The 22,268-nt window shown below is 42.3% G+C and overlaps 1 protein-coding gene across 3 annotated transcripts in view; it reads left to right on the top strand.

The window, feature by feature from the left end:
- The window catches only part of DNASE2B (deoxyribonuclease 2 beta), a 39,139-nt gene extending 21,093 nt beyond the window's left edge, over nucleotides 1–18,046 (top strand). For 2 of the 3 annotated variants that reach the window (XR_008483647.1, XR_008483646.1), the window contains 8 exons: nucleotides 414–583; nucleotides 4,311–4,488; nucleotides 5,721–5,802; nucleotides 6,805–6,966; nucleotides 8,465–8,662; nucleotides 9,215–12,425; nucleotides 15,779–15,842; nucleotides 16,337–18,046. Coding sequence is in view for 1 of the 3 variants with exons in the window: in XM_054285490.1 (XP_054141465.1) it covers nucleotides 471–583; nucleotides 4,311–4,488; nucleotides 5,721–5,802; nucleotides 6,805–6,966; nucleotides 8,465–8,662; nucleotides 9,215–9,570 (1,089 nt within the window). In the remaining 2 variants the exon portion in view is untranslated. Of the gene's footprint in view, nucleotides 1–413; nucleotides 584–4,310; nucleotides 4,489–5,720; nucleotides 5,803–6,804; nucleotides 6,967–8,464; nucleotides 8,663–9,214; nucleotides 13,436–15,778; nucleotides 15,843–16,336 lie in introns of those variants that run through there. The other variant, XM_054285490.1, reaches the window with a different exon arrangement.
- Nucleotides 18,047–22,268: the final 4,222 nt, after the last annotated feature.

Below are 22,268 nucleotides of genomic sequence, written 5' to 3'. Positions count from 1 at the left end.
GGGAGCCCTTTCTGCGGGCACGGGGCAAGGGCTGGGCGGAGAAGCAGTGAGCTGGAGTGATGTTGTTTTGCTTGTCTGAACACCAGGGGTTTTTCAGGTAGTTGTGAAAAATTTGTACGTCAATCATGGAGAACCGAAAGGAAAACAAAAAGGGTTTCGGTATCTGCAGGCTGGAACTTTATTTAAAGCAGAATACCGTGAATATTCTAAATAGTCAAAATACTTTTTTTCTGTTTTTTGTCAAAAACATAGCTTGTCCACTGACATTTTGTTGCCCAAAGAAGCCGTGAGCAGTTTCCGGCGGCTCCCAGGCGCCCCTGCCCCGCTGTGCATGGCCGGCCCTGCCCTGGAGCCCGGTTTCCCAGGCGGGGTGCGCTCCCTGCTCCGTGGGAAGGAGCTGACGGCTCCGGCAGCGCAACTTCTCCTTTCAGAGCCGCTCGGGGCTCGCCCTGCGCAGCCGGGAAAACAAAATGCCGGCGGGATCTGCTTGGTGCCAGCCTGCTCTGCTCTTACTCCTCTCCTGGGTGCCCCTGTGGGCCGCTGGGATTTCCTGCAGGAATGAAAATGGGGAGACGGTGGACTGGTGAGTAAATTCCGTGCTGGGGAGAAAAGCTGGGAGAGTAAATAAATACATTGAGATTAAACCGCGGGAAGTGGCTGGGTCACCGAGGAGCAATGCAAAGACAATCGCTGGTTCAGCGCTGTTGGCACGAGAGCAGTGGCGGAGTGCTGCGTTTGAAAAACCTGGGATAAGTCACTGAAATCGGATTTCATTTCCCTCAACCAACCACGGTGCAGCATCATGACTAACTGCAGAACAATCAAATAATCACGGTTTTACACAGCGTTCATGTCTCATGATCAAAGGGAGCACAACCTGTGTTGCGGTGCCAGGGCTGCGCCCGCCAGCGGCCGCCCCGGGGGCACGGCCGGGCCCGGGAACGGCGGGCGGGAAAGGCGCCCGGGTGTCCCTCGGCTGGCCCTGACAGCAGCGGAGCTCTCGGCCCCTGCGGAGGGCACTGAGGGGCAGCGCAGGCTGAGCCGCCCCGGGGGCACGGCCGGGCCCGGGAACGGCGGCGGGGAAGGCGCCCGGGTGTCCCTCGGCTGGCCCTGACAGCAGCGGCCCTCTCGGCCCCTGCTGAGGGCACTGAGGGGCAGCGCAGGCTGAGCCGCCCCGGGCTGGTCGAGCTCCTGTGCCCGTGCCTGGAGCAGGAATCGCTCCCTGCCCGGAGCTGCCGTCACGGCACCGCCGGTGCCTTCCCAGTGCCAGCTGCGAGCCCAACTTCGGGCGTTACAGGATTAATTGGATTAATGAGCTTTCAAGATGAAAAGATGCAAAGTAAAATTGCATAATATCCAGCTCAGATTTTAAAAGTGAAATGAGGGCTCTTTAAAAAGAGCTTCCTGAAGATAAATATCAAAAGAAAAATGTTTTTCTTGTGAACAACGATTAGTTTGGATACAAGTGCTAAAGAAATAGACTCATCCCTTTCCTTGCACACAGAGCTAATTGCAGGGAAGGCAGGCGGTCCTGCACCACAGACAGGAGCACAAGGCTGGCTTTGCTCTGTTGGCATAGCATCAAATGTATGAGGGTCTAGTCCATCCCTGTGATTTGTCACCTTTGCCAAGGCACTTCTGGATAATGTAATTTTTTCAGGAATCAGACTCATAGTTGGTGCAGCTGCCCAGGAACTTTAAGCTATGAGATATTTTATTTCTCCCTAAACTGGATTTATTCCTTGCAGAATGAGGTTTTTCGTGAAAAACAAATGAACACAGAAATCCAAACAAACAAAACAAACAAATCCCAAAGACCAATATATATATACAAACTGTCAATTTCTTAGATGAAGACCATTTTTGTATTAAAATTTTCTGAGAAATTCTTTAAAGGGGCTAGGAGTAATTCACCTGTGCCTCAGTGTCAATGCCAGTGACATGGGGCCTGTTCCAGGAGAGAACTTGTGGGTCTGCAGAGGCAAATCCATGTTCCCTTTCACAAATTTAGCAGCTAGGACAGGGGGTTACCTTTTCAATATGCCCTGATCAAAAGAAGAGAAACTTGCCTGTCAGCTGGGGTCATTCTGCTTTACTAAAAAGAGTCAGCCTTTGGATTCTGGATTGGTTGCTATGAAGCTGACAGGAGAAGCAGAACTGAAACTGCTGAGAAAAGCCTCCTCTTAAACAAAATATGTCAATGTCCTTTTAAACAAACAACACTGCATTATTTTCAGTTAGCAGCAGGTTTGTGTGAGTTCCTGCTATGCACTGGTTTCACCCTAACTCCTCAGTGCTCACACACCCTTTCATTTGCCGCTGAACCAGAGGGATCACTTGCTTTATCTGACCTGATCCCATCTGTGCTCCCCAGCTGGGCTGGCAGCTCCTCCCCGCACGCAGCACTGGGCGGGCAGAAATCGCTCCTGTGTTTTCCCTTCGCTCGGGATCTCATCCCGCAATCCTCGCAGGACCGGCTGTGTGAGCAGGGCAGAGACTTCCCTTTATTCATCTAAACTCACTGCTTTCTGTGGGAAGCCTTCCCTGCAGATAAAAGCCAGAATTATGCTTTCTGAGAAATGCTGAGTCAAGGACTGAAGCTGCCATGGCACATTGTTTGTTTGGGCTTCTTTTGGTGGGGTGGGGAGGAAGGGAAGAAGTAAAGATGTGATTCTTGCTTGTAAGTTGTGTTCAGTCCCAAGAAAACAATGTGACAATGCTAATCCAGTCTAAGTGGATTTGCTCTTTCTTGGTTCTCAGGGAAATAACTTTTACTGTGCTCCCACCAATGCCTAAGTTCTTGAGAAATTTCCTGTGCACGAATAGCACTAAATATTTTATACAACTTTAATTGGTAATACACTGAGCTGGCTTTCTGGGAAGAGCCAAAACATGTATCCACTGGGAATTGGCAGGCAATTTCCTGATAGCTCAATGACCAGCATTTCATAAGCATGTCTGCCAAGGTGGGTTTGTCAGATGCAAGGCTGTAAACACTTCCAGAGCATAAACATTTCAGTAGGTGTCAGAGTAGTTTGGAAAGGCTTCATCTACTAATTCCTGCATCAGCTCTTACTACTGTAACTACTGCTATTCCTCTCCTTCCCGAGTCTTCATTTCAAATCTTTATTTCAAATAAAGGGATTGTTGTGTGACTCCTGGTGCATGTGGAGGCACAGACCACTCTCCCCAGCCTAGTTGTATAAATCACTTTCTTCTCTGTGATCTGTCATCAGAAGTTATTTCTCCTGGGATACTTTGAGGAGATCATTCAGTCAGTGGCAATGCAGGTAGATTACCAGGACCACCACTGGTGTGTGTTTTTATTCTGCCTGTGGATTAAATGTTCTTCTCTAGCAAAATGTTTTCCTGCCACTTCTTACCATATTTGGAGATGTCTTTTGTGACCAACTTGGGCCTCTAAATCAACTGGGCAAGGTTTTCTCCTCCTCATATACTTGAGGGGTTAAGTACAGGCTGCATTTTTGTTAAATAGTACAGATTGAAAATAATGCCACTCAGTCCTTACTGTTGACATTAATAGCAAATTACTCAATTACAGCCCTCAGAGAAAGTGGCTGAGTTAATTACATTGTGATTAATCCCATGGACTTGTGCACTGGGAAAACTTGTTTACTTTATCAGGAACCTTAGTATGAACTGAGCCATTTACTCTCTTTACTGACAATATTGAGTACTTTACAGTTTTGAAGAGATTTGTATTCCTGGCTAATGGTTTGAAAATTTCCAGTCTGCAACAGTTCATCAGAGTGCAAGTCTATTATGGGAAGTATGATTGGAACTACACTTTATCACTTTGCTTTATACCTATTTTGTGATTGTGATCCATATAAACATAATATAATGCACTTTTTATTTCAATACCTTTTATCTATTTAATATAAAGCCATATTTATATAATATAGAAATTGTTTGACATGGGGGAATGTTAGACTGGGTTTGGGACCTTTACCAAAACCAGGAGCAGTAGGGATTTCATGGACTCAACCAAGGCTACCTCACATTCTTCAGGGGTACCAGCAGCAGTCTGGCCACAGCAACAGGAGTTTGGTGCTGAATCTGCCTCCCTTGCTTGCTAAGAAGCAGCACAGATTTGTCTGCAGCAGGGACTGTGCTGCCAAACTGCAGCTGGTCCCTGGGTCATTGCTTTGAGGCTGAGATGGCCCCTCTGCTCCCCCTCCAGCCCAGGCATCCCTGGGTTCACCCTCCTTTTCCTCAGGGAAGGAGCTACTCATTTACACATTCCAACAGGGTGGTGGTGAAAAACCAATTGCTCTTCACTGTTGCAGGTTTGCTCTTTACAAGCTGCCAAAGCATGCCAAAGGACAGATTCCCCTGCTGGGCCTGGAGTACCTGTACATGGATGCTCTGACTCCACAGTGGCAGCTTGGTAAACACCTCATCAACATGAGCCAGGGTGCTCTGGGACAAACACTGCAGCAGCTCTATGAGACATATGAATCCAAGGCAAGTGACATTTTGTTTTTGTTAGTGTGGTTACTTGATATTTTCTGCAGATGACAATAAAGCAGCCAGAATAAGCATATAAGGCCAGGCCTGACCAATGGATCTGCTAAAACACATAGGGGAGGAGCACCTTGACAGCTGGGCAGATTATTTGCAGTTTTGGCTACAATTAGGGATAATCCTCAAACTTATTTCTGGTCAGGCTTTTCATATAGTTAGAGTATTGTCCATCAAAAAAAGAGTGTTCATACATTCTCCCTTTGGCTTCTTTTCATGCCAACATGAATTGGCAATTCATGTTGAGCAATATCTGAAGCAATATCTGACCAAGGTCAGTGGTAATTGTTACAGACACTTGTCCTAAGCCCTGCTATGTGCATGTGTTTCATACTCTGACTCAAATCAAATCTGAGTTTTCATTGTCCTCCTGAAATGACTGTGACCTTTTTTTTGCTCCCACCCTCAGACACCTCACATACATTTGTGTGAAGTGACTGTAAAATATCATAAGATTTCCCTATAATTATTTTTTTCCCCATCTATGTGGTATTGTTGGGAGTCTGGGTGTGTCCTCACATTTCTCCTGTGGGTTTGTGGTAGGGTGCAATTAATTTGTATGTAGAAGAGACTCCCAAAAGTCACTCAAATATTGGCAGTCCAGAAAACTGTCAAATCCCAGGTCTTACTGCAGCTGTAATAAACTGTTTACAAAGTACATTGGGAGGGGAGGCATATCCCAACTCCTTTGAAGTTCTCTATTCAGGGGAAATAAGGTGTGGCTGTATGCAAATTTTTTGCAAAAAAGCTTTAATTGCTTGCCCTTAATAACAACAGTTGTCATGTCTATTTTTACTCAGCAAATATTTTTTTTAGCAGATCTGATTGCTAAATCAGAGAGAGGCCCAAAAAACAGACAGTGGAAGTTCTTTGCAAGCAAGAGGCCACTAAACCCATGTAAACTGGCTTAGCAAGCATTTTCAACCCTTGAGAAAGGGCAACTGCAGTGGTTGAGAGAGCTTCCACTTCATGTCAGCTAGGGCTAATGCTGAGTCTTCAGGTTTATTGTACTGTAAGCTCTGTGCAGACTGTGTCAGCTGAACTGGGAGCAGGATTAGGCTCATGAGGTTCACACAGAGGGATCCTGAATTCTTTCTTCTGTTCCCAGCAGATGTTTGCTTAAGTGCCTTTCTCTTACTGAATGTCATGTTTCAGAAATGTGTGTTTCCCTGCAGAGGAACACCACTGCATATGCAATATACAACGATGAGATCCCTGAATCAGACTCCAAAGGATCAAAATGTGGACACACCAAAGGTACAGGGAGAGTCCCAAACTACTATTTTCTCCTTTCTAAAGTTGCAGATAGCATCTGCTTGTCTGTCTGTTTGCCTATCTGCATATCTAAAATTCCTGCCTAAAGCAAAACTGAAGAGTGATTTGCATGGTGTGTGGTTTTTGTATAGTTACCTACGCTGCAGCTTGTTTTGGTTTTGCTATGCCTGTGCTGTGTGAAGGATCCTGGGGCTTATGGACTCTTTGTTTCAAGAGTTGAAACGAATACAAATCCTTTGAGCAACATCCTGTGCCTGATGGCAAAGCAGTACAAGATGTGAAGGGAAACATTCCCTCAACAGAAACCTCTGCACACTTTCTGGGACCAGAAACTGCTGCCAAGATCATGGAAGCACTGTAGGATGTAGTTACAGAAAATCAAGACTTCAAATGAGTATAAACTTCAGTGGAGTTTAAATGTTCCCCTGAGGAAGCAGGTGGGGTTTGCCCAGCCTGAGGTGGAAATGAGCACATTTTGCAGGGCTGTATTTCCAGGCTGCAGCAATGGGCACAGCTCAGGAGCATGATTCCCCCTGGAGGGGAGGAGCATAGCCTGTCTCTCTGCTGCTTCCCCATGGGAGACATTTTGGTCTGGGAAAGAACCACAGTGTTGACAGAACCTGTTTCCCTTTGTCCAGTGAATATTTGAAGTGAAGAAAGATGAGCAATGGAGAGGGTCACAACCTGTGACCTTCTATTGTCAGAACTCTTGAAGGCAAAATTTGAGCAGAGGATGGGGGTGTGAAAGGATTTTATTCAAATAAAACATGATGACAGTTTGAGTTATGCAGGAAAGAATTGATGCAATTTTAATTCAATATTAGTGTCTCCTATGGCCTAATAATCTACTCTAGAACAGCTTACTGTAGACATTAACACATTGAAATGTGGGATCTGCAGCAGCAAAACCAAAGTGGGGAACAGCTCTATCATCTCAGGGGTTTTTCCTCCTTTATTCATTTGCAGTTATTTTTATTTTGACAGGGTTTCTGCTCTTGGATAAATCACAAGGCTTCTGGGTGATTCACAGTGTGCCCCTGTTCCCTCCCAGCCCTGAGGATGGTTATGGATATCCATCTACTGGGGAGTCCTTTGGACAGACAGCCATCTGTATAACCTTCCGATATGATCAGTTCACAGAAATAGGTACGAAAAGCTTCTCCCTGAGAAAGTCCCACCACACCTCTCTGATTGCTTTCCTTGAGGTTTCACCTCAAAAATTCCTTCTTGACCTTTTTTTGGGACATTGGGAAACCAAGTGGGGCCTGGAAAAAGCATTCTTGGCTTCAGTTGTGTTTATCCAGTGATTTCCTGTGTGAATGTGGGAAATTCACTCTTCTGCTCTGTTTTCATCTCCCTGTGGGGACTATCAGGATAATAATAGTCACAAGTGCATATCAAGAGTAAACTCAGCCCAGGCAAACAAATGCTTTGGAAATACAAAGTAGGATGATTAATCACTTTTAACAGTAATAGCTCAGTCAGCATCAGTCATCTGCACTTCTAAAAATGTAAGGCAACCACTGCTTGAGCTGGAGTAGCCTTGACTCATCAGAAATGAAGTATGGAATAAATATCACCTAGAATTTTCCCAGGTATTTCTTTGCCACAAAAATTGCCAATACTAAATATATAAAAAACTCCATAACCCAACAAAATACAGCTGCAAGATTCAGAACTATCTGGCAGTGATAACTGGTACTGGAATCCTGAAAAGGGACTATTGAAAGACAGCACAAGAAGTCATGTTGGCAGGTTCCTCAACTCTTTTCACACTGTTTTTCCCCTCTTCTCTCACTTACAAACCTCAAATCAAGTTAATGAATGGCACATGCTGTGCAAATTGCCAGGCTGGCCACACCTCAGAGCTATCTAACCCAGGTTCCTGTTTGTGGAAACACATCTAGGCATGTGTTTAGCAGAAGAGGACAAAAAATGAGGTGCATATGCTAATGCTCATCCTCCCAGCTTCTGCTAATCTGTGGTTCAGGGATTTCCTGAGCCAGAAAGACTTGGAATGTTTCTGATGGATTGGTGTTCCATGAACTCACCTAATGAGCCCATTTGTTCCCTGGCTGTTTATGCTATCCATGGCAAGGACTTCTACAACTGAGCACTGTTCAGAAAAGGAGATTTCTCCTGCAGATTCAATCCAGATGCTGAAAGTCAAGTTCTGTTCTCCCTAAAACCAAACTCGATCCTTTGGCAGCTCCTCTGTTTGCATTTGGCTTGGCAGCTGTAACTGGCTGGAAACTAGTCCTGTAAATACAGCCAGGTTTGGATTTACACATGATGTCTGAGGGCTCCTGACTGCAGAGAGGCTCCAAGATGGGCATGAGTGGAAGTGGCAGTGATCAAAACCACCAGTTAACAGCTCTGCTAGAAATAATGGGCTGTAAGTGGAAAGCCTGAGTGTACTCTCCCAGCCAGTCTTTGTGCTGCAGGGCCAGTCAGAATACAAAGCAACACACAAATTCTTAGTTGCTACAATAAGATACTTTGACACTTAACTCATCCAGGAGATGGGCTGTGAAGATTAAGAAGGATTTAGGTTTTCTGTCCAAGACAGAACTTTCCTCTCTTGATTGCTTTTCTTTAACCCATTTTAATTCCGCATGTGTTCATTTTTGTGGGTTTTTCTTAGACCAACAGATGCTGAGTTATAATCCAGGAATCTACAGCTGTTCCATCCCTGACATCTTCCAAGCTGATCTCCCAAATCTCCAGAAACTCTGTGCAAAGTCCAGGCTGCCCTCACCCCCCTTGCACCACCTCTCCAAGCTCCAGTCAGCTCAGGGGGAAACCTTTCTCCACTTTGCAAAGTCACACTTGTTCATAGATGGTAAGAGAACCTTTTGCTTTCTATAGAATACATTCTCAATTAATTCTTAAAATATGAATAAATTATTTTAAAATTCATATTCTCTCTGAGGGAGAAAAAGGAAGTTTGTCTTCAGCAATAATTGTAACAGAGGGCAAGATGTGCTGTCCTATCCTAATGTTCTCATAGCCTCAGAAAGCAAAAAGCTGCCTGGTCCATCCTAAAGTATTGAACAATCAGATTTTCAGGAAAATTATGTTCCATTATTCAACAGTAATAAAGAAGAAGAAATAGGGGGATTGAATCATCTGGGAGATTTTGTTACAAAGAGGACTTGCAATTTTTCTGTCTGTTCCCTGTTTTCATGCTGTTTGTTTGTAACAGGTTTTCTATAAGGAGAAAAAGTAGAAATGAACTTCTGAAAAGCTCAAAATAAGGGGAGGGGGCAAAATTCCCTCTGGCCAGCTTCATGCTTTACAATGCAACTAGCACAATTTAGATTATGCTTTTCAGTCTGTTGTTAAATGAAGGAACATGAAACACTGTTTGCCCACACCCTGTGTTATTCCACAGATATCTATGTGGCCTGGATGGCTCAGGAACTGAAGACTGATTTGTTGGCTGAATCCTGGCAGCGTTCTGGTGAAAAGCTTTACTCGAATTGCTCTCTTGACTACCACGTCTACAATATAAACATAATAGGGATGCCTTTGAACTCCACCTTCCATTCTATTAATGATCATTCCAAATGGGCTGTTTCAAGGAAATACAAAGATCAGTGGACATGCATTGGGGACTTGAACCGTGCTGCCGAGCAAGCTTGGAGAAGTGGTGGGTTCATCTGTACCCAGAACGAACAGATCTATAAAGCCTTCAGGCATTTGATAATCCACTATGAAAGCTGCACTTCTGCTCCCAGAGACCTCTAACAAGCATTCCTCCCAACCAGCACAGCCCTTGTTACATGGGAAGTGTAGGAAGTCTCTCTCTCTCTGAACTGTGTTTTCACTCTGAAAAGCAGCCCTGTGAGTTTCCAGATGTGCTAGGCCATCCCCTTGTTAGCTGTAGGAGCAGGTGAAGGGCAGCTGCTTTCCTGTGCTGTGGGGCCCTCAGGGGGTGTGTGCTGGGCCCTGCTCTGCTCCCTGGCTCCTGTCACCATTCCCCATGGCATGGCATGGCAGGGACACTGCTGCACGGGGCTGCACCAAAGCACATCTCTGTGCACACCCTGGACGAGCATCCCTGGACACCTTGGGAGTGGGGCTGGACCTGGGACGGGAGGGACAACAGGAACCTCTCTCTTGAACTGGGCTGTCAGCACTGGCAGGTAGCAAGGGATAAGCACCCCCAAGTGCTTCAGAACTGCCCTGGATTTCTGGCACTGTTGAGATAAATCACAGCATTTCTGCTCAGCTTGGGCTGAATCTCTAAAAGAGCTGAGAAAATTAGATCCAGACCGGGAGATGAGTAGATCTGAGGACAGGAAGGCCTCATTTTTACATGATTCATTTTTAGAAAATTAATGAACTTTAAATCATCTTTAAATTGTCTGTAACTAATAGCTTGGAAATATTTCTAGTGCTTCTATTAATGTACTGCAATTTTATAAACAAATAAACACGTTCAAAATACGAATAAGCAAAACAAGGAGTAACAATAGTCTGTTTACATTCTCCCTTTCCCATCTGTATAGTTATTTGTGGTTGGTTAAAATGTTTTATGGCTGCCAAAGGAAAAATGAAGACAATTAGGAAAAATTATAAAGAGAAGAATATATTTGAAGAAAAATGTTATTTAACCTACATTTTCACATTACAACAAAGATGGCTGTAATTTTCAATATCTCTGCTCTCAGGCTTAGGAGCTGAAGTTTGCATAGTCTTGCTATAAAGACAAAGCTGATTTGCAAACTCCCAATACACTCTTGTGTTCAGATTTCAGATGTGTATCTGTGTTTAATATGTTCCTAAATATATTTCTATGTTTCTGTCTCTTCTTTTCCTGAATTGCTAATATAAACTCCAGTCTGAAGATTTGGCTGTCCCACTGATATTTCTGTCTTGCTGAGTTTGTAGTCCCCACTACTGATCCTCCACAGAAGTAGGTATGAAGAAATGCCCCACAACCACAAGAGGTTGCCAAAGATTTCTTTCCCTTTTCACCCTGAACAATCAGCCAAACAACGAAGTGTAAAAAGTGTCAAACTAATTAATTTCAGAAAACACTTGTGCATATTTCTTGAAGAGACAGAAATAATCTATGTGTGATGTGTAATGAAGGGAATTGTACAGGAATAGGTTTCCTAATTAGCCAGTCTGGATTAAAGGTAGCTCGTAGCTTGAGTCTCATGGCTCAGTGAAAATAGTTTTGTTGCTTAGATATCCTGCAAGAATTTTTTTATTTTATTTTACCTGCATATGACCCAATAACAGATAGATAATTTGTTTGATAATGTTCTTTCTCTGATGCCTGTCAAACTGTTTTACATATTTACTTCTTGTTTTGCTAGCTGTGGTCAAGCAACACCTTTTGTGGCAGTGAAAATTGCCAGTGACACAGAACACTGTGCCGTGGCATGGTAGGGCTTTGCTCAGATAAGCCAAGACAAAATTAATTTATCTTGCCTATCTTTTCATGGCAGACACTGACCTAACCTGCCTGTCTGAGCTCTTGTGTCTTGCCCACAGCTTTGTGTAAGCACAACTTCAGTGTACAGGACTGGCAAGGAATCCTCTGCTGGAGACCGTGCTGGCAAGCTCACCATGTGTGTCAGGGAGCTCCTGGATCTGTGTAACAACCTGTATTTCTTGTAGTATTTTCAAATACTCAGCCACAGCACGTGGGTCACAGGGTTCAATGGCCAAGAGTCTCGGTCCCACTGGTTGTCACAGCAGTGTTGCCAGCCTTCTGCTCCCCAGGCCAGCAGTCACCAGTGCATCACTTGAAATAAGTGCTGATTGCTGTTCTTAATTACTTGGTCAATTAATAGCTGTCATAAAGTTTTACAGGACTACTTAAACATTTGTCTTTCATTATACCTAAGACTGGTTGCCTCCATTTTAGCTATAACTGAGGAGGCAAAAAGAGCAGTGGGAAGATGCAGAGAAACAGCTGCCCCATTCAGCCCTATGAGCACCTCAGCAGCCTGGCTGTGCACACACTCATTTCAGTGGTGGAGCAATAAAAAGGCTGCAGATCTGGTTCTCATTTTTTGACTGTAAACAGCTTTAATTCAGTTTTGCTTTCGTTGTGTAACTTTTGTATTTGCATATCTGCGTATTTCTGCTACATGTTATGAAACAGGGCCAGACTCTTTGTTTCCCTGAAGAGACTAATAGTCAACAAAATAAACAGTATAGATTTTTAAAGGGTTTGTAACTCTAAAAGTCTTAGGAATTTCTTCAAAAATGCAAGACCATAAGCCACTTACTCACCCTCACAGCATGCCCTATGTGAGATGTTTACTTTTTGCCTATTATATATATATATATTAATAAGGTTTTTAAATTTAAAATATGCTGTTCTATTTTAAGATGCCAAACACTCAAGAAACATCTGCCTGTCCCAGTGATTCTGTGCTGCCTCTGCTGCCCACTGCAACCCTTTTGACTGGACAGACTGGTTCCTGCAAAAGGGGACACATGGCATGGCCCCTCTGCAGTTTCAGGGAGATCTGCTCAGCAAAACTGACTCTGCAGAAGTGCCCAAACACTGGACCCTGGCTTGGAGAGAGGAGAAAGCTGCTGCCTGGTGTGGAAACCTGGAGTGTCTTCTCAGCATGCAGGTTTGGCTATTCTGACCCTTGGGCTCTGTTCTAGTTAGACTAAATAAGAACATTTATTATGCATGAAAATTGTTTGCCGAGGGAGTAGGAGAGGCCAAAAGCAAACATTATTAATCCACTAAACATTACTGTACTGCAGCCAGGTTTGTAACAAACACAGCAGTAGGGGTGGTTGTTTGCTATAAATTGCCCTGCAATCATTTCCACAAGCTGAGGCTCGGTCCCAGCATGCCTCACACACTGGCGGGGTGCAGGAAATGCAGACACAGCTTCCCCACATCCAACCCCCCCACCAGGGCATTCCTGCCCTCCCCACAGCCAGAGCAAGGGCAGGACTCTGCCTCCCTGACACTGCTCAGAAAACCTGGCTGGCTCTTCTGTAAACCCCTGCATCCCTGAGGATCCTCCCCCAGTGCTGGTAATTGTGTATCAGTAGGGCAGTGGTTTGAACAGTGCAGTTTTACACAAAGTTAATGCAAGACGTCAAAGGATTAGACATTGAAGAAAAGCTAAAAATAGAAAAAAAACTTGAAGGCTTAAAAATTTAAACTGTGTGAAGTTTGATTCCAGCTGAGCAATGACAATACTGGAAAACAGGCAGAGGCATGGCAGCCTGAGCCCACTTCACAGGACAGCCTTTGTGGTGGAATTGCTTCTGGTGTCTCCACAGCAACTGAACATACCCTGAGCTCTCAGGATGGGAGTGATGAGCAATGTATTGGAGAATTTCTCCAGGACTCTGGGGCTCCATGCCAGCTGCCTGCCAGCAAGTCAAAGGAAGCTTTGGGAGCAATTTCTCTGAGCTGAGAACCTTCTTCAAGGCATGCTAATGCAGCCTGGTGCTTTGTCTTGTCATAGGGGTCTGCAGGCGTACTTCTGACTAATGAAATGCTCAATAACATCATTGTGAGAAATTTTTTTAATGTATCAAAGCATCCTTGGCATTATTAGCATAGCCACATAATTACCCACAGGGAAACTTACACCCATATGTTAACACCCATAAATTATTGTGCAGATTTCTTTTATACCTTTATTTTCAGTTTCTGGGAAGGATACATCACTGGGTACTTAATATAGTCATTGCTTCAGAAGATGTCAGCTGCCCATGCCTGCAGTAAAATGTTCAGGAGGCAGAGTGGTGCTGGCAGCGTCATCTGAAAGCTCAGGAAGCCAAAGCCTAACTCTGCTCAGGGAGTGATGCAAGAATATGATGCACCTCTTTAATTTCACAAGAGGTTTCTTAAAAAGACAGGAATTAAAAAATGAGAATGGAGATGAAGAAATTTGTGTCAGGCTGAGAAAAATTTCTGTTAGTGTCAGAAAAAACCCTTTGTAGCAGGGAAAAAAATTCTTCATAGTAAAAGGCAGAGTCTGATCTGAAATTCCAAGCTAGGATAGCAATATCAATGTATTATAGATATCCTGACACCCTGAGTTGCTAGCCATATGTGTCACATACCTGACACTTTTTTATTTAGACTGAAGATACCAGATTATAGATCTAAACTTCTAAATTTTCACATAATCCACACAAATTTGACATGAATGCTGTAAAAGAAGTGGTGTTTGAACCAAGAAATCAGTTGTAGTACTTTCAGATCTTGGATTCAGACCACAAAAGATTTTTAATGCAGACTCATTGTATGCTTATCTTCATGGTCTTTAAATTATTTATCCCAGTATTGAGGTTATGCTATTCTATGCATATATGATATATATTCATTTTACTAAAACTGTTAACTACAAAACATTAGGACTTGAAAAATATATCTTGCTTTTTATAAAGAGCTGTGTTACACTTTTACTCAAGTTATTTTACTAAGTCCTTTTGATTTTATTTTTTTCCATTTGTGTTTGCTTGACATTTCTACACAAGGTATCTGCTGACTATTCTGGTTCTCTGTAAGAGGGATAAAGTAAGGAACATTCTTCCCCTCCTTTGATCACTTTGCAGCCTGGGAACTGCAAACTGATGTTCAAATATTCAAAGCTTACAGAAGCAGAGCATAGTATTTAATGTTGCATGCTGGAGTGCTGGCAATTGCTACAAGTGGTTCATTGTAGTACAGTAGTTTCCAGCATTGCCTCATTTATTAATCATAGAAATGTTGCATGCAAATTAGCCAGAGAGTTGTGCATCATAATACAGTAATGAAAAAATCTGTCTTCACATGTATTAATGTCCACAAATTTAGCACATTATAGCACTGCATGGTTTCTCCATTGCATTCCAAAACGTGCCAAAAGCACTAAAAGCTGTGTCACTGAGTGTTTTCTTCTTGTTGCTTGCTGACTTTCTAAAGAGTGAGAGTATTTAGCTCCAGGGCACTTTTGTGTCTGCCATTTTCCAGGGTTCTTTTTTGGGTTAATGTTCTGTCAGCCAAATATCAATATTTCTCTTGCTGTAACGCAGTTTAAAAATGTATTTTTTAACTAGTAGGAACATGGTAAGCACCGCTGTCCTCCACTTCAGCACAATTTCAGAAACTCTTCCCTGCTCTGAAAGCTGCTCCATTTCACATGCTGACCTTGTTATTCCTAGGCGCTGTGTAAGGAAAATCTCATATTTTAATCTCTTGCTTTCTAACTACTCCAAATATTTTTTTCAGGAAGGTCAAGGTGAGAATAAAGGAACTGAAAATTTTGCGCAGAACATTTTGCAAAGAAAGAAACACTTCCCAGCAGATAGGGACAATTTGTGCAGTTATATTCCCAGCTGCTCACCAACCTGCCAAAAGATGAGAATAGACAGAGAAATGGCAGCAAAAATTGTTTGCAGGACAAAGGAAGAAGAGAGAACAAAACAACTGGAGGCAAGCAAGAAAGGGGAAGCAAGGGAAGAGCAGAAGGAACATTATAATGGTCAACACCAAGGCAGTCAGAGACCTTGTGTGTTGGGATAGAGAAACTTTTGGAGTTAGCTGTGCAAAAATCCAGTTAACAGGATGTTTCATTTGCTATGGTAGTTACCTAACACTTAAGCATTTTACAGATTCACTCTCCACAGGCTACATCACAGAGATAAAAGCAAAAGGCATAAACTGAAGCGACTTAGCCAAGTGGTAAAAAACCACAGTGCAAACCAACACCCGAGAAAGTCATTACCTCTCTGTTTCCAAACCTGCAAGAGGTGGGGTAAGGTAAAGTCAAATGCATTAAACAGGTAAAAGTAGGAGGGAGAAATTTGTAAGCTAGGCTAACCTGTTTGAACCATACATATTTGAACAACATGCTAAACCATTTTTTAAAAGAAGGAAGCTACTATTAAGGTATAAAGGCAATGTACAAATACAATAAAAACAAGAGATGCAAAATGTTCACAAGAGTAACTGCAGATCATTTCATTACAGCTGGTGACACTAACGTGAGCTGCATTCATTCTTGCAGCATTGAGAGTACCACAGGCAAAAAGAGGTAAATACAAATACAAAAGCAAGTAAAAAGAATATACATAGGGAGTAGCAAAATAATGCCTTTAAGACTTTGCTCCTGGGATCAGTATTATTATAGGTATTTTGTACAATATATGACCTTTTATTGTCAGGTTAAAAATCAAGCTTTGTTTAGAAACCTCCCCAGCTTTATGGTTTTTTCAGTTTCATCTCTGATCCTACTTTGCTCTCCTGCACTAAACAAACCACCACTGGTCTACTATAGTAGTTTCTTACTGCACTGAGTCAAAGTCAGCAATCATTCCTGGGTATTACTTACTGTCACTTGGCTCATGGTGGCTGTTTTGTCACCTCCTGGTCTCGGATCCCACAGAGGAATAATGGCAGCATAGAAGCTGAAGCTCTATAAAAAGTGTCAGCTTAATATCAGAGGAGGAGCTAGGCATAAGGGGTTGGCTTCACAAATGTAAATATTTCATAATTTATTTAGCAACGTGGCTTTGCTTTTTCCCCCAGGCAAAAGCTTTAATAAAGGAATAGGTCTACTGCAACAAAGGAAACAACAGCAAGAAACAGAGACAAGGACACATCCTAGCCCCATTAATATCAGCAGCAATTTGCCTTCATCTTCAGTGGGAACAGAACTTCAAAGACATGGGAATCACCCATACAACCTGAAGGGTAAAACCTGAACCTTCCATAGTCTCTGACACAAGCTGAGTTTGAGGGTGGTGGGGTAGTCCTGACACCATGAAAATGTCCCCAGCAGGAGTTGCATGACCTTGGCCTGGCTGTGACCTTGTCCCTGGCACTGGCAGGTGGTGTTGTTAGGACAGACCTCAGAGAGTTCATTCCTTGACAGAAGAACCTCCCTGAGGCCCATGAGCTGGGCACAGGTGAAGCTCCTCTCTCTCTTTGCTCATGGCTGTACTTTCAGTGCCCAAATCAGGATGAAGTGACATCCCCACCTTTATTGGTACATTTTTTATGTCTCAGTAGCTTAAGATATTCTTTCAAAGCCTGTCCCTGGCAGAATGAAAGCTGTATCTCCTCAGTCCTGATTTGTGTTGTTTGAACTGAGGAAGACGAGTGGTGTGCATATAAAGAATAGTTTCTTCTCTAGGAAGATTTAAGATCTCCCCTGAAGACTAAGAACATATTTAAGTGAACATGGCCTGCTAAATGCTGGGAATGAGGGAAAGCCAGGATGAGGGGACTCTTTCCTGGGCAACTCTGCAGGTCTTGTTTTGGTACTCACACCATACAGCAAGTAAAAATTCAAAGAAGAGATGTGCTAACAACAGAATTAGTTTTCCTGTCCTTCCTTTGGATGACTCCTAGTGCTTCTTCCATTCCTGGGAATGCATAATATGACATGGTATCAAGTTGCTGGATGAAAATATGTATAATGTACAACCTGGGAAGGTTGCTACACTCTTGATGAGTTTATTTGCTCCTCATAGTCATATTTTAGCTCTGTGAGAAAAAGTTCCCCTCTGTCCTTCATTATTTACTGGTCACCGAAGTAAGTCTGACAATATAGACTCTTTCAAATAAACCAGATTCCAGAGAACAGTAGGAAAATGTTCCATGGGAGTGTGTACCCTAACTAAGGCCCCTCCATCAATTTCTAATTATATTTCATGTTTTGTATGGTGTCTGCACCCCGAGACCACTGCAGCCATATCAGGAAAGCAATGGCAAGCACTTTCAGAAAAGCCCCTCTAAAAGAGGTGAGTTTAGCACATTTGCTTGTCTGTGTTCTATACAGCAGTGATTTTGTGTTTCTGAGTGTAAAGAGTTCTGTGGACAACCTTTTTTAAGGCCAAAAACATGACTACAAAATACAAGTTCATTCATGTTTTCCATACATTAAATTTCTTAAGGAATCTGAAGCCTCTCCTGGAAAACTATAAGAACATTTCAAAACCTGTGCTCTTTACAAGTCAGACCCATATTGTATGTCAAAATATACAGCTGGGGTTTTTTGAAAGAGCAAGCACTGCTCAGGATCCTGCAGGAACAGAGAACTTGGGATTTCAATATTTTTTTTATAATAAAATGTAATATTTGTTTAATGCTAAATTCCTCTGGGTTTCAGTGCCCTTATTGTTCACTACCAGCACATATATAATCAGCCTAAGAAAGGAGGAGCAGAGCATATGTTTTGGCTGCTTTGAGAATCATAGAATAATGACATTTGAGTCTGTGGGTTTAGCTTGGTAGTCCATCTGAAATGACTGTCAGTGAGACAGATAGTACAGGAAAGGTGAAACACTGTATTTCAGATAAGAAACTCATCTGTATTTCATGGTCCCTGTCTCCTCTGGGAATATGAGGCCAGGGCTTTGTGGGATCGAGTGACACTCCTGAACATAACACTGCTGAGCGCAGCTGGTCTGATTGGCTTAGTTAGAGCAGTGTGGTAAAGGCAAAGTGACACTGAGCAGCTTTGTGGTCCTTACCACTTCTACCATAAACAAGGTGTCTTTCCTAAGCAGGGGAAGTTGCAAGGGCCCACAGCATTTGAAGTCCAGTTTAATTTAAATGTAGTACTGCATAAAGTAATAAGATGAACAGAGTAAAAATTAGAAGAGCCAAACTCCTAACAAATTTATGAGCTCTGAACAAATTAATACATATTTGTGCAAAGTAGCCAGGAGAAGAAAAATATGTTTCCTCTAAAAGGATGTAGGTGTGGCTACTGCAGTGTACCAAGGAGATTAAAAAAAAATCGCGTTGTTGTGTTGTGTTTGAAGTATTAATTAGAGTCTGGCGTCAGGTTTGAATGATAACTATTACTTTCTTCACACAGATTTTCTAAGCTTGAGAGACCAGTTTTCAAAAGCTCTCTAGCAAAGCTATTATCTTACCAGCATTACTTTGTCAGAAGAATCTGTGAAAGGTTCATCACTGAGGGTGAGTCTGGTTTTTTCAGTATCTTCTCAGGAATTGCCTTCAAAAATGAAAGTCAGCTTTTCTGACAGTAATCTTTCATAATTACAGATGAAAATTACGCAGTTGGCAAATTCTCAACAGCCTTGGAAATTGGACCTAATACATTCAAAGGCACAAGCCTTTAAAGTATTTCACACATAGACAGTTAGCCAATATTCTCAATTACAATACATGCTTTTGTTCTTAAAGAAAACCACCCCTGCTATTTATTTCACTGCTGATACAGGTTTGTATCTGTTGGTGCTTTGAATTTCCTGATTTGGATACTCCCAGAAGGAGTACTTCTATATAGCACCCTGTCCCAGATAGCTTAATACAGAAAAGGGTTCCAGTAAGTCTTGTACATGGATGTATGAACACACTATATATAAAAAGAAATGTACACCTGTAGAGCTCTGGTATTGTGAAATACAGCATTCAAAAGTGCTTAGCTCCCTGAAGTATGATGGCTCTTCATTTGATCTAGGATATGCAGGAGTGGTACAGATAAGATGTGTGGAGTGATAAAGAGTATTTTATATTAACAGACTCAAACGTTTCCTTTCCTTCCTTCTGTGGGTGCTCTTCCAGTACGCTACAGCAGTTCTGCTGCTGAACAATTTTTCTGAGTTTGACCTGTTATTAGTCACAAGATTATCCCAGCTTCATGCTGAGCCTTTACCTAGGCTTAGTTACAAGGGTTTTCTCAAAACCTGGTGAAATGCTTTTCACCCTCAGTACATAGCTTGGTTTCCGCACACAGTGTTCTCCTGTGGATATGTAATGGACATATGCAATGTCTTTTCCAAATCACAGCAGGTGGAAGCCTGCTTTGAGACTACACTGGAACATCCAATAGCACTGACATTTTAGGCAGTGGCTGTTAAAAGTTCTTGGAAAAGCAAGAAGTACTTAAAGGTCAGAGGGTTCAGGAAGTTAGCAGGAGCTTAACTGGCATCAAACCATGGCACAACAAAAAGAGTGAAGAGGGTATTCTTCTGCAGCTTGCTTTTTGAAATGAGAAAAATGGAAACAATTTATGAATGTAAACAGGAAGGGCACAGCACTTTTCAAAGAGTTTTGAACTGCAGAGATGTGGAGTGCCTGCTTCTTCCCAAAGCAGAATAATACCTAGAAACTCAGCCAGTGGGTGAGGGCATTGCACTGACATCTCACCTGAAACAGCAGAGGTATCCCTTTTAATTTCTGCCAACACACTTGATGGAATGAAAGATCCTGAGCCCAAAGGAAAGGAAATTTTAGTGTCCCCTAAAGGATGGACTGCTTCCTGATGAGAAAGTGCTAAAGATGTGCTGCTCTCTGTGCAAAGCTGAAGGGGTGCCCAGAGAAACAACAGCATGTCCAACAGGTGTGGTTAATCCTTGTCAGGGAAGCAGGCTCTTCCCAGGACTACCGAGCAAAATATGGCTGAAAGAACAAGTGAGAACAGAACTTTTTATTAAATATTAGCTTCAGCCTGGATAAAAACTTGAAAAATTATACGTTCATTTATTAAAAAAAAAAATCTAGAATGACATGCTAAAAATCCTCATCAAAGACCTGTAAAGAGACTCCAATCATCAGAGCAGTATATTCCACTTAAGATTTAAAAAATGTACAACAGAATTTGGTCTTGATAAATAACTTGTGTGCAGGATCTGGAGCAGTTTTGTTGGGATCTCCAGCAATGCCATCACTCCATCTCTAAAAGATTTTGAGGTTGGTGTCATATCAGCAGTATCAAGCCTGCAGGCTGTGTAACAAGCTAATGATGCAACACTTGAGGATGAAGGTGGAGGTGCTGCTAGAATGACAGAGTCCCACCACACACAAACAGTAAGAACCAACTGAGATTACGTGAGGCTGCAATCAAACATGAACCATTAAAGACACTGCTTATTAAAAACACAGACCCAACTAAACTGAATTTATATAAACGATCTAATTAACAGATTAGAAAACCTGATATGACCTGTGTGATCTTCTAGTCTGACTTCTGGCATAATGGAGAGCAGATTTTCCTGAACTCGTCCTGTCCCAACTAGATTGTATCATCTTAAGGGGGGGACATATATCTTGATATAAATATCAACAGGAAATTTACTATAATTCTTGGTAACCCTCTCAATGGTTAATTATGGGTAACTATAAATTAAGATTGCAGGTCTTGGATCTTTGTCTGCCTGAGCTAAGGCATAGATTTTTAAATTAATATTTACACCATAGAATGGTACATAAAGGGCCCCCATTAACTTTCTCTTTGATAAACTAACTAGGTGGAACTTCTTGAACCCCACATTCCAAGGAGAGTATCCTTTAATCATGTCTCGTCTCTACTCTATGAAATCCTTCTAATTTTTCATCACTCTTTTGAATTTAAGACCCAGATCCTGAACAACATTCCACCTTTCCTTGCATTGGTACCAGATAAAGGCGAAGTATAAATCTCTTTATCCTTTCTCAATATTTACTTCCTTGGGCAATCAAGAGTTACTTTCCATATTCTGATCACCATGGAAGAGAAGTAGCAATTGTGATCTGATAAAATTCCTTTTCAGTGACTTTGCTTCCCAGCAGAGGACTTCCTAGGAGATTTGCTGGGCCCTTGTTCTTTCTGAAATACATATTCTGCATCTTTATTTGTATATGGCAAAAAGGCTCTCTCAGTGATTTTGTAGAAGAATAAGGTTCAAAGGGATGTATCAGAGATTACCACAAAGTATTTGTGAAGAAAGAGACTGGGGACAGGACAGATCTCCTGAATCCCATACTGGCACTACAGTACTGCACATTTCCATGTGAGGCTGAAGGACAGAGGCCATGGCCAGATGCATTGTCAGCTGATGGATACAATCCTGGGATCAGATTGAATGCTGCCATTTCTTTCCAGATGTATCTAAAAGTCACCTGATGAAAAAAAAAACCAGGATTTGAACCACTGAGTCTAACTCTCTCCTGCCATGCCTTCTCTTTCATAAATAATTCCATGCAAGCTTAGGAAATAAAGTATTTTTCCAAACAGGAGAAAAAAAGTGATCAATTTGGAAATACAGACAAAGGAAATATTATTTTAGTTAATCCTTCCTTGTCAATTTGTACGTAACTTTTACTGAAATGTGCTTTTAATTCTGTCATCTGTCTCTTACTGCAGAGAACAGAGATTGTCTCCAGTGTCGGTCTGGTCTGGGTAAAGCATCAAACTTGTTGAACTGTGCAGACCAAGCAGAAGAAATCCTGTGATAAAAAGTCCAATGTAAGACCAAATCTCATTATGAGTTTCATTTCTTTGTTCAGTCAAACCCTGTGCACCAGTCAGGATTGGCTCTCACAAGCTTCCACTGTAAAATTATACAAAAGAGACTGAAATCTAGGCCACAGCTAGAAATAATTCTTAGGAAGCTCTCTGGATTTCCTGGAGGGTAAGGTGTGGCTCTTTGTGTGGGAGGTAAACGCCAGTGTTTTTCTGTTACCAATAATTATGTGCAACTTGAGTTTCAGTAATAAGAGCTAC

The sequence above is a fragment of the Melozone crissalis genome, unplaced genomic scaffold (assembly GCF_028551555.1).
Source record: "Melozone crissalis strain CALT ecotype California unplaced genomic scaffold, PUWL_Pcris_2 ptg000045l_1, whole genome shotgun sequence".
Classification (NCBI taxonomy): domain Eukaryota; kingdom Metazoa; phylum Chordata; class Aves; order Passeriformes; family Passerellidae; genus Melozone; species Melozone crissalis.
This window is presented reverse-complemented; position numbering and strand designations above follow the sequence as displayed.